General features: G+C 48.0%; 1 protein-coding gene across 1 annotated transcript in view; it reads right to left on the bottom strand.

Moving 5' to 3' along the window:
* The window catches only part of ITPR1 (inositol 1,4,5-trisphosphate receptor type 1), a 182,923-nt gene that overhangs the window by 55,998 nt on the left and 115,504 nt on the right, over nucleotides 1–11,421 (bottom strand). The window contains exons 39-40 of the mRNA XM_082487739.1: nucleotides 10,525–10,657; nucleotides 8,879–9,069 (exon numbers count right to left, since the gene is read on the bottom strand). Coding sequence (XP_082343865.1) covers nucleotides 8,879–9,069; nucleotides 10,525–10,657 — 324 coding nt within the window. The remainder of the gene's footprint in view (nucleotides 1–8,878; nucleotides 9,070–10,524; nucleotides 10,658–11,421) is intronic.

Here is an 11,421-nt window from a genome sequence, read left to right as displayed (position 1 = left end):
CGAGCTGGAGATTCTGCCCCACCTCAGGGAGGAGGTTTTTGGAGGGGTAGGAGCATACATGGGCTGACCCACGTGAATGCTCTTCTTTCCTAACCAGCTTTAAATGAAAGCAGCAGAATTACACCACTCATTTCAGGAAGAGCCCTTATTCACATTCTCCGACTGTGATGGTATACACTACTCCCGCTCCAGACTGCCCAGAGAAGCTGTGGCTGCCCCATCCCTGGAGGTGTTCAAGGCCAGGTTGGACGGGGCTTGGAGCAATCTGGGCTGGTGGGAGGTGTCCCTGCCCATGGGAACTGGATGATCTTTAAGGTCCCTTCCAACCCAAACCATTCTGTGATTCTATGACAACACCTAAGTCATTTCACAAAGAGGAAAGTAAGAACAAACTTCAGAGAGATACCGTCCCCTCGTGCCCTTCCAGAGCAGTACAAAACTCCCGGGACAGTGAAGTCACATGTGATGGTCACCAGGAGGTGAAGGCGCACTTGGGGAGCAACAGGTAGAAACGTGACTGTTGGGTTGGGGGTCTAAATCCCCCCACAGACGGAGCAGATGGCTCCCGGAGCGTGGGAGCCTCGGGGGCCTGACCTGCTTTCAGCACGGAGCCTTATTTGAGTTCCTCCTGCGTACATGTGGGAGCACGCACCCGCCGGGTCACTCAGTTAATCTGTGCCAGGCTCTTGCATGGCAGGGGCATGAATCCCACTTCCTTACCGAACCGGCGAGCTCTGTGTAGGTGTGAGAAACAAGGAAGTCTGCAGACTCCCCAAAAGAAAAAAAAAAACAAACCAAAAAAAACCAAACCAACAAAAAAAAAAAAACACAACACAAAAACCCAACAGTGTAAGATCTTCTTGAGAGACAGAGGAATTAAAGAAAACCATAGCAACAAGTCAGTCCACCTACCCAAACCACCCACCCACCACCAGTTTCATTTGCTGACGCACTTCAAAAACAAGCTGGCTCCTACCCGCTCTGGAAGGTGAGCAAGCCCTGAGAGCTCATTAAATTCCCATCTCAGCTACTCCTGTGCGCCTGCAGCGAGCGAGCAGGATATAAATAGAAGTTATATAACAGCGCTTTGTTGATTCCCGTGCTTACCAAAAAAAAAAAAAAAAAAAAAAAAAAAGAAAAAAAAAAAAAGAGGCAGCATGACCTTGTTTTTCTGAATAGCTTGCCTCTGCCTGCTGGTGGAGGACTTTTAATCCTGCTAGGGATCATCTTAAAAGTTTATGTTGGACCTTGGATCCTGCAGAGAGGAGTAAGGAGAATTAGCGATTTATGTCTCTGCTCCTTACAGGACCAGGATCCCACCTGAACGCCGAGAGGACTGACACACGGGAGGTCCGTGGTACCCAACGACCATGAATGATACAAGGCCACCAAGACTGGAGGACAAGCAACACAGCGGAACCCTCACCTGGCACCTCTCCTTCCTTTTTTTGCCTATATTCCTCAATCACACAGATGGGCGCCTCAAAATCTAAGCATAAAACCTCCCTTTGGGCAAAAAGACCGAAAGATCCCATGATACAGGAATACGGATGGCCCAAATATACTTCAATAAGTGGTATCAGCTGCAGCTGAAGTAGAAAGTGGCATTGTTACAATCTCGCCTCACCCATCCCGTTCTCAATCTCACCGATGCATCTTACTGCCCCCCAAAAAAAGTGAAATCATCTCTGCAGGAATGATTCCTCACAGCTTTTGGCGATCTCAGTGCGTTACTAGCAGGGCTTGTTTGTTTCCAACACGGTGGTATCTAACGGCTAAGTGAGACTGAGACTGCACCGTGCTGAGCACGTTAAAATACACGTGAAAGAGAGCGTGCGCTGCCAGGGGCAGCCATCTCCACTGTCCTCACGTGCTGCGCATCAACAGCGCATCAGGATGGGGATTTCCTCACCGCTGACTTAATTACTAGTGCAGGTTCTGCGCTTTGCTTTGAAGGTAACTGCGGCGTGAGGGAGGGTCTGGATTCGCAGAGCTTCGTTCTGGAGAGGGCCCTCCTTCACACGGGGCCGCTGCCCACAGCTGAACGCGACAGCTGACGCAGGTCCTTATCAACACGTGCTTTTTTTTTTTGTATTTTTAATGTCATGTTCCGAAGCAACATACTCAGAATGTAAAAATAATTAGAATTATGATGTATTTTAACCTGAGAAAAACTCATTAAAATGGTGAAAGACATAGGTGATTACTTAATACATGCCTATAGCTTGCTGGCTTTCCTTCAGTTTCCTAAAATGGTATTATTAAAACAATACAGAAAAGAGATAACATCCTATATCAAAGAATTCTGCCTGTTATAAACAAATGGTAGAAATGTTAAGAGGTTTGGGGTTTTTTTTTAAAAATCAATGACCAAAAGTTTTCAACTGCTATTTACAAAAGTTTAGCGATCCAAAGATATTCTTGCCTCTGAAGCATTTACCATCACGTCCGATTTTGTGTGCTCAAAGATAGATAGTGACTGTTGCAAATTTTGTAAGTAGTAAATCTGGTTTAAAAAGTCCACTAAAGCACCATTGTGTCATTAAATCTATGTTTTATACCACCAATACTTCTGTAACATTTTGTAAAATTTTCTCCCGATTCTGAAGGGCAATTGCAGTCACGGAGAAAAGGAAACTCTTGGGTGTTCTGGGAACCAAAGAATAGGACAGGACAACGTTTAGCCCAACAGGGAAAGTGGAAAAAAATAAAGTGGGTTGCCTGGCTGGTTCCAACTGTTTCCCTGTTGATTTTTTTAGCGTCGCTTATCCTTCCATTTTTGTCACACTATTCCGGAGCCAATGCCACAGCAAGACGAAGGACACAGATCTGCCTCAAAGCTACTGCTCCCTCAAGCCCAAGGGCTGCGGCCGCCGCTCACAGCACCCCAGTGCACTCCTGTGTGCCACAACCCCCCGCGGGAATCGGAGAGCTCAGGATTCAGTTCCTTTTGCGCATCAATTCTGCGATTATTTAGTAACTCTCGATCATCTTTGGACAGACCGAGGCACCGAGTTCAGCAAAGGAGACCACAATTCACCATGCTGGAGCTTTCTTACTGGTGGCAATGCACGAGGAGAAATGTCAATGGAGTCCAAGCCTGTGAATGGTGCAAGACAGAGGTGGAGACAGTTGCGTTAGCCCAGCATTTCACCCAAACCAGTATTTCCCACTAAAACAGGCTAACGAAGAGCTGGCTGCCGTGATTTCTGGTATCTCGCTCCTTCGGAGTGCCCCTCGGTACTTCTGCAGCAGCAGCCAGAGCCCCGAACCCTAACGAGCACTCAAAGGAGGGCACACAGAACCCACAGCTCCTCTTTGCAGCCTGAAGAGCTCTGGAAGTTAAAGCAACTCCAAGCCACACAGCTTTTTGTACAGCCCCATCTCAAAGGAGCCTCACATGTACATGGTGAGCTCCAAACCCCGGCTCAGCACGACACTGATTCGCTCTTGCCATGCCGTGACAGATGCACGACCCTCTGGTCCCCCACCAGAGGCTGCCTGGTGCTATCTCTAGTCGTGGTGGCCCCTGGTCCTCATCATGGACATCCCCTCCTTCCCTCAGCACCTGAGAAGAGCAGGTCCCACCATCACCCTCTGTGCAGGAGCAGCAACTCTGCTCAGATGCCTTAAAGCTAGAAGCAAGTCCCACTTCTTTCCTGAAAAATAATCACCTTTTGCTTGGGTGCTGACTCCTACCACCTCACCCCTGTGCCTGCAGCCCACCTTGGGCAGAACCGGGGACGGAGGGGAAAGAAGGTGCCGCTGCACTTCCAAGCGGCAGCTCTGCATCACATCACTTAAAAAACGCCTTAAATGAAACTAATGCCATCAACCTCATTTCACCTTCCCTTGCCGAAAATACCGACGTGTGCGTGTGGGTAATTTGTCACGCAGTCTAACTTTTGAGAAGATCCCTAATTAACCGAGCGGACCGAAGTCTCCACGGAGAGGCGGTTATGTAAGGGACTTTACTTGCCATGAACTTCCACCAACCAAGGCAACCCGAAACTCTACGGAGGTGAGGCAGACTAACGGCGCATATAATTTTTATTTGGCGGATGAGAGACAAGTGTTACAGAAGTCCTCAGCAATTTCCTCTGCTGTCATTCATTCACCAGGGTCGCTTTGATGGAGGAAAACTCGCCGTGTTGTGGCGCGCGCAGGGAAGGGACCGAGCTTCCATCCACCCCTTCCCAAGGAGATGCAGCTCCACGTGCAGCCTGCCCACGAGCAACACCACTGGCCACGCGAGCTCCGACAAAGTGCACCCCAGCCAGCAGCCTGGGGGGACAGGGGACGGGGCACACTCGCCCCTCGCCGTGTCGTGGGAGAGCGTGGGGCCGGTGGGGCATCCCCCCCCCAGGTCCGCTCCGTGCAGAACCGCTGACAACAGCGCTCTCGAGGTGGATGCTGAGGGTTATATAAATTAATAAAGGGCTTTATGTAATTTTCAGTTCAGTGAGCAGCAGCATTTGTCAAGCTAATTTGCTGTCCGGTTTTGACCCTGCGGTTCCACCTCCGCTTCTGTCTCCTTATAAATGAGGGCAGGCTTCCCACCGAAAAAAAAACCTGCAGGAGCAACGAGCTCACCGGACACAGCTACGACACTTTCATCAGCAACTCTGTTACCAAAGAACCTGACAGCGTTTCTAAATGAATTCCAAAAACTAAAAATAACCCAGAAGAGTTTCTATCCTGCGAGCTTTAAGTGGGCAAAGACCCCTGTCTTTCTCCCTGAACAGTTAATTTATCACATCCACATGTGATAAATTCGACGTGCCACGCTCTACCACCTTAGCCTCTTTCCTAAGGTAAACCGGGAGTATTTTTTCTTGCCCCGCTTCTCCCCCACATTAATTTTCTTAACAATACAAGAAAAATCACTCCTGCCAATTATAATAAGGAACATTTCTCGATTTGCTTTTCTGCTGGAGTTGGCAACCACCTACTTTGCCTAGCCTTAATATTGGCCCTGCACGTATGTAATGAAACGGGAACACCTATTCCAGTTATCCCTTCCCAACATCATGGGGATCTGTTCTCCCACTAACGCTCATGGGAGTTACCCGGGAACTCCCATTATTAACCGTATTATAATCATCATGTGCAAGTTCCTGTGTGTCAGTACAAACCTTTTGCTTAACTTCAGGCTGAATTCATTTCCCGTGTGAAAACCTGGAGTTAAGAAAATGCCACGCAGGGGTGACATATTTCTGGCTTTGGTGCCAAAAAGCCTTTTTACATAACCTGTCCCTATCCCACCAGTTTCCTACTCTCAAAGGCCTGTAGATATAAGCAATTTAGGTGCAGTAAAATTTATTCAGACTGAGCACAGAATGAGCTTGCTCAGAATACGATAAATCAAGAGCTGCTAATAATAACCAAAAAAATCGTGAAATGAAGCTGAACAGTGTTAGACCTCAAAGACAAAGCTGGTGGATTTGGCTGGGTTGACTTTCACAATGACAAACTTATCTGATGCAAAATGAACACAGTTATTAGTCCAGAGACCGAAGATGACTCTTCCACTGGCGGTTACTGGAAACTGCCGTAGAACTTCAGAAAATCCACTCTGCAGGCTGCAGAGGTTGCGAAGCCCTACCCACCTCATCTGCAAGATTTACCAAACGAACACAGATTAGAGAAAGATCAGGATAAAAGACCACGGAAAGTATTGGGTTCGTTTCCGTAAGTGCATCTAGTTTCCACAAGCGGACAAGTTTTGCAGCGCGTTTTGTAAAAATGGAATCTCCCTAAGCAGGAGACCATCGCACCGCTGCGCTCTTAGTAAACCCTTACTGTGCGGCAGCGAAAGACTGCTTCGCAAAACCCGCTGGATTTGAAGCTGTGCAGACGGGCGAGTGCCCCCCCAGCCCTCCCGTACCGGCAGTGCTCCCCGACAGCGCGGCTGCACCCACAGCCGCCTCTATTTTCTGGCCGCGCAGACACACTATTCTCCCTATGCGAAGAGAGAAAAGCTCAGTTATGCGAATTTACCGTCTCAGGACACCAGTTTAACTCGGGCATCATTCAGCAATTGCTCTGGGAGACAGACCCGAAACGGTGATTTTACTAAATCCACAACCTCCACCTTCGCTTTGATTCCCCAGCGTCGAGCCAGCTGTTCTCTCAGCAGTTAAGCTTTGTGGCTGGCGTTTTTTCCCACTGAAGTTTTACGTACTTGGCTTTCGTGACTCAAATACCACTGAAAAATCAGAGTGCTGAGTATGTGCTGCTCTTCACCGACACTGCAGCCGTCCCCACGGGCCCCGACTGCGCTGGAGCCAGTGGAAGTACAGCAAAGCACCAGCGAACTCGCTACCGAGCAGCGGGACCAACTAACCAACGCAGACGAAGTCATGGAACATCGTTGCGCACTGATGAACCTTCTTTATTTGCCTTTTGCTATCAGGCCGCCGGATTGCTGTAACACAACATCTACGTTACAACCCCTCCACAGGGTATTTTCAGTAAAGTCTCACCAGCGCTTTGCATGCATGAGTAAGAGCTCCTGGGTGTGCCCGGGACCTCGGCGCTTACAGCGTTCGTTAGCTGTAGGCATCACAAGTCATTTGGTTCCTAAAACATTCTGTACTTAAAAGCAGCCTACACCAGAGCCCCCTCCCAGCTGTGTTAGAGCACGTACCCGCACCAGCACCACGCGACTGCTGGCTGCCCGGAGCAGCTTCTGAAGGTACAGACAACTGCCAAGCGCTTATTCCTGAGTGGGAAAGGAGGGGAAACGGTTACTCTGGTTTGCAGAAGTAATATCTATAAAGGCAAGAGCGCAACAGAAACTGGCAGGACGGTACAGCAGGGATGTGAAAGCGTTACACCGTGAGCACCGCGTGCCAACAGCTCGCTCCCAACCGCACAGCTATTCTGCAGGCTCCCAGCTCCCAGTTACAGACAGCAAATGCAAACTAAATCTCCCTTTCCGGTGAAAAAAGGTGCCTTTGGAGATGGATTGCAGATTTCCCTGTTTGTTTTAACCAGACGAGCTAAGGAATGTGCTTCCAGCACCGACTGGCGCACAGCGGGAAGCGACCCTGCTCAGTCCATTAGTTCTGGGTTCCAGCACAAGCAAAGGATCTCTCCACATCAGGCTGGTGCAGAATTTGTTTTTCCTTCCAGCGTGACAGCGTGAGGTTACCTGAGGCTCCCCGAGAGCTAGGAAGATGAAAGCTCTGCTTCCTTTACACTGGAGAAGAGCAGGAAATTTAAAGGAGTGACTCTCCCCAAGGAATGTTAATCCTGTCATTGCAGTTTAAGGCAACATGGGATTTTAAACGCTTGATTCCCACTTTGTCTTTTGCAAAGAAGCTTCACCTTAGAGCACATCCGCAGGGGACAAAAGAGGGTACTGATTACAGAGACAGAGTGAAGGAGCCCAAAAATGTTCCCTTTCCTCTCAAGGGATGTTTGCACGAACACAAGAGGTGTTGCCGTAGAGATCTACTCCATGTTTTAACCGTAACCATCAACTACAACTAGTCAGGATCAGCCCCACGTTACACTTAATCAAACCTCACCACATACTGCTGCCCAGAGGACACAGCTGCTCTTCAGCACATCTCTGGTCAGGTTTGAGCCAGACATTTCTACGGGATGGAATCTCTTTTCACTGTCAGGCTGGTTTTCCATCGGATCGACCCCCTCAGAACTCACCTCGCACGACAAGGGGACAAGCGGAGCTGCCCAGAACGGGAGGGGCCCTTTGGCAGCAGCCCCCAGTGAAAGCAGATGAAGCACAAGACAAAGCGCAACCCCTCAGTCTGGTCAAACAGTTCTCCCAGAAGTTGCCATGGAGGTCTAGAATAACGATGTCACCACGGTGGTAGCTCTGTGCTGCTGCAGCAATACCAGGGACAGACTGCGTCTTTCAGGTAGTTTGGTTTTCAGGGCAGAAAAGGAAAGGACTGGGGAGTGGTTATACCATACTGGGAACAGTGGGCCACGTATATGAGGTTTTTTAGTTCGCTTTGCCCAACCTCGTCTGGAAATGATAGCATGTTTTACCTTTAAGTACCTAAATAAATGTTCCCAATTAGGATGCAGCACAAATGGCATCAAATGATAAGTCCAGATCTGTGTGTGTATCAAACATTTGGATGTACCACTTCTCTGAGTGAAAGGAACAATCTGCAAAATAGACCTCAAAAGTCACCGATTGTTTTGCTCAGACATGTGAAATGCTGCAGTGAGGTAGGAAAGAGGTGACACTCTCTGGAACAGCGACGCACAAAGCCCATTGTCCAAGACAGAAACAGACTGTTTGCACACAGAACACACACGAAATCAAAAGAATCAGATATTACAAGGTCAATAATCTTTGTAGGCAATGTTTTGCTGTAATAAGGTTTTACTTTCTGTTTGGAAGAATACCACACAAGCTAGCTGGTGGATGTTCACTACCACCTGTACCAGTCACAATTCTCATTTAGGGAAACCAAATCCTTGTTTAAAACACAGAACAAAGGACAGCAAGATTACAGGAGAATGGCGGTCGTCTGGAGTTCACTGTTATTTTAAATTCCAGCTTGAAAACTAGCAGCTAGTTGTAAAAGTCTCTGAGCATGTTGCAGTTGCCCAAACTTACTCACAGAAGGAGTCACATAAACTTACGCTACAAAGCTGTTTTGGTATACATTCCTCTATATTGCCCCGGGAAATACCTTAATTAGTGCCCATGCAAACATTTAATAAGTTAACTTTTGCATGGTAGACACTGATGTTTTTCTTAATTACAGGTCAAAGATCATTTAGTCATTTCCCCTCCCATCTCCTTAACCTCCCCAAGTTTCCTGCATTTCATAAAAACATTTCCCTTCCCAACATATTTGAGTTATAAGCTTGAAGTTTTCCATTTCCCTACCTGTATTGTAGTGTTCCCACCTTCCAGAAGGGCAATGGCTAGCAGGATGCTCTCATGGAAGACTCTGTCACTGGTGGCATTCATGATGAGATCTATGACCAGGTTGGATGCACCTTCTTTATCCAGATGACACTGGACATCTGCCAAACTCATTTCACCTCGGCTCATTGAACTCGATCCAGAGCTTCCTCCTATAAAGATGATTATGAGAAACAGGCTGAGATTCAAACCTACCACCCTATGGCGATGGCACCTCTCTTCTGGTTTAAATTATTCATCTATCCTGAATGATGTGCACACGTTTATTAACTCGGCTCCCAGCACTTCTGCAAGGAAGAGTGGGTAACTCAAAGCAAGGGTCGGGCACATCGTAAGATGGGCACTTCACATCACTTTAACGTGTGCGAGTCTGTGGGAGGCAGTGTCCTGGAGGAGGATAGCCCAGGCTAGCAACGGGGAACGGTTATTGCCACCGCTGCCCTCATTAACAGCAGAAAATGGAAAGAAGGCTGCTGTATTGGAAGAGGATTCTGGAAAGAGCGTGGATTCAGGCGTGCAAAGAGAGGTAGAGGATCTGCAGGACCAGTGAGGGGATGGAAAAAAAATGAAACAAATTCCAGAGGATGGCAAAGACTACGCTACGCTTCTGTGCAATTACAGAACAGTGAACTTCATGGATAAACAGAACAAACGAGAAGCAAGCAAGAGACTGCGGAAGAGGCAGGAAGAATGAGAACCGAAGCAAAATGCTCTGGAAAGAAGGGTACAGCAGTAGGCAGCACAACACGCGGACTAATGAAACATATATCAACTTCAGAAAATAGGGGGGGGAAAAATTATTTTGGGGGGTTTTGTGTATTTTTTGTTTTGTTGGGTTTATTTTTGTTGTTGTTTCTGATCAGGCCTACTTTCAACAGGATTACCCACTGTCTTTATTTTGAAGAGGCAAAACCCACCGAACTGTGTTTTGACAAAACATGCTCAACATTATGGACGATTTTAGCAGTGGTCTCAAATTAAATCAACTGTACTTTATAACTGACTTCAAACCGAATTTTTGCTCATCCTACCCCACAATCTCTCTGTAATATAGTGAAACGGGTTTGTTTCAGATATGATTAATAATCTGATATCCCTATGCGCACATTTCCCAACTATTATTGCAAATATTAAATTGATCAGGTTTCCTAAGCACATTCATTCAAAGCAAAGTCACAAAATTCAAGCCAACCCAAGACAGTCTCTGGAAAGTATGAAAAGCTTTGCATGTTTAATTTTAAAGTGCTTTCTAAAACGCAGTCAGAATAAAAAGCAGGCCGCTCTCATCCGTGTGAGGAAAAGGCAGTTGCCATGATGAGAGACATGAGCGTGATGCTCTGCTCAGCCTGAAGTGGAATCCCTCACGGAGAATTAAAACACAGTGGAGTTTCCAAAGCCAGGAGCGACACGCAAGCGGGACTTCTTCCCCATCCATGTGGTTAGTTCCTTCTTTTTTGGGATTTCGTAGAACAGAACAGTAGGGGAAAAGTCCAAAAGTGGGGAAAAAAAAAAAAACCTATTTCACCTGATTTGTCAGGCAGGCACAGACAAACAGCATCTGGGAGGGCAGATCACACGAACCACTGCTGGGCGGGAGCACGTCCTACCTCCTGCCCCGGCTTTGCTGGCGCCTCCGGCGGACAAGGGGCCATTGCCGAAGGTGGTGAGGCTCTCGCGCCGTCCCGCCGGTCTCACATTGCCATAGTAACGGTTGACCAAAACTTGCCTGAGTGCCTCACCCTTGAGTCAAAGAGGATAATGAAATCATGATGTGAGCTTAACGAATACACAAACTACTAATATTCAGTAGCAAGGCTTTTATCAGCAGCCTACTGGTAGTGAGGGAGGGGGAACCGAAACCCAGGAGATAAGGAAAAATCCACTGAGCATCTCCCGATGTGCTCAGGCAGGCTGGGACACCGGGGGGTCTCACGGGGCGCAAATAAAATCATGTGTTCCCAGCACCAGAGACAGCTGCAGTTCAGATTTTTTGCTAAAGCTTTCTAGGCAGATTTTATTCTCAAAGAGCTTTTTTTTTTTTTAATTAAGATTTATTGTCTCAGTTTTAAATGTAAAAAAGTGGCATCTGCACAGCACCAACACAAAAAGAAGAGAATGAGAGAGAGTAATGTTAGGAATGGTTTTGTGAGCGAGAAATCCCATCTTCTCAAGCCTATCCTATTCTGCTGTTTCACCAATGTTACAGGAACGCACTCTTTTCTCCCCTCCATCAGCAGCTGATGAGACCCAACGCCGTCAGCCGCCGAGCGGAAACCCGAGCGATCCCCGCTGCATCCCAGCTCTTTGTTCCCAGCCGGCAGCTGCCCGCGCCGCCCGGTCACGCCGGCAGTCAGCATCCCAGCACATGAGCCCGGGGACACTGCGGGGCACCCGTCCTCAGATAACCCCAACGCCCCGGGGAGCAGCCGGCACATCCCCGCGGAGCACGCGCCGCTGCCGTCAGCAGAGGCCAGAGGAGACGAAAACATCTCCCAGGTTGAATG

Source organism: Vanellus vanellus (genome assembly GCF_965231255.1).
Source record: "Vanellus vanellus genome assembly, chromosome: 9".
Taxonomy (NCBI): Eukaryota; Metazoa; Chordata; class Aves; order Charadriiformes; family Charadriidae; genus Vanellus; species Vanellus vanellus.
Note: the sequence above shows the minus strand (reverse complement) of the source record. Positions and strands in the feature narration are given on the sequence as shown.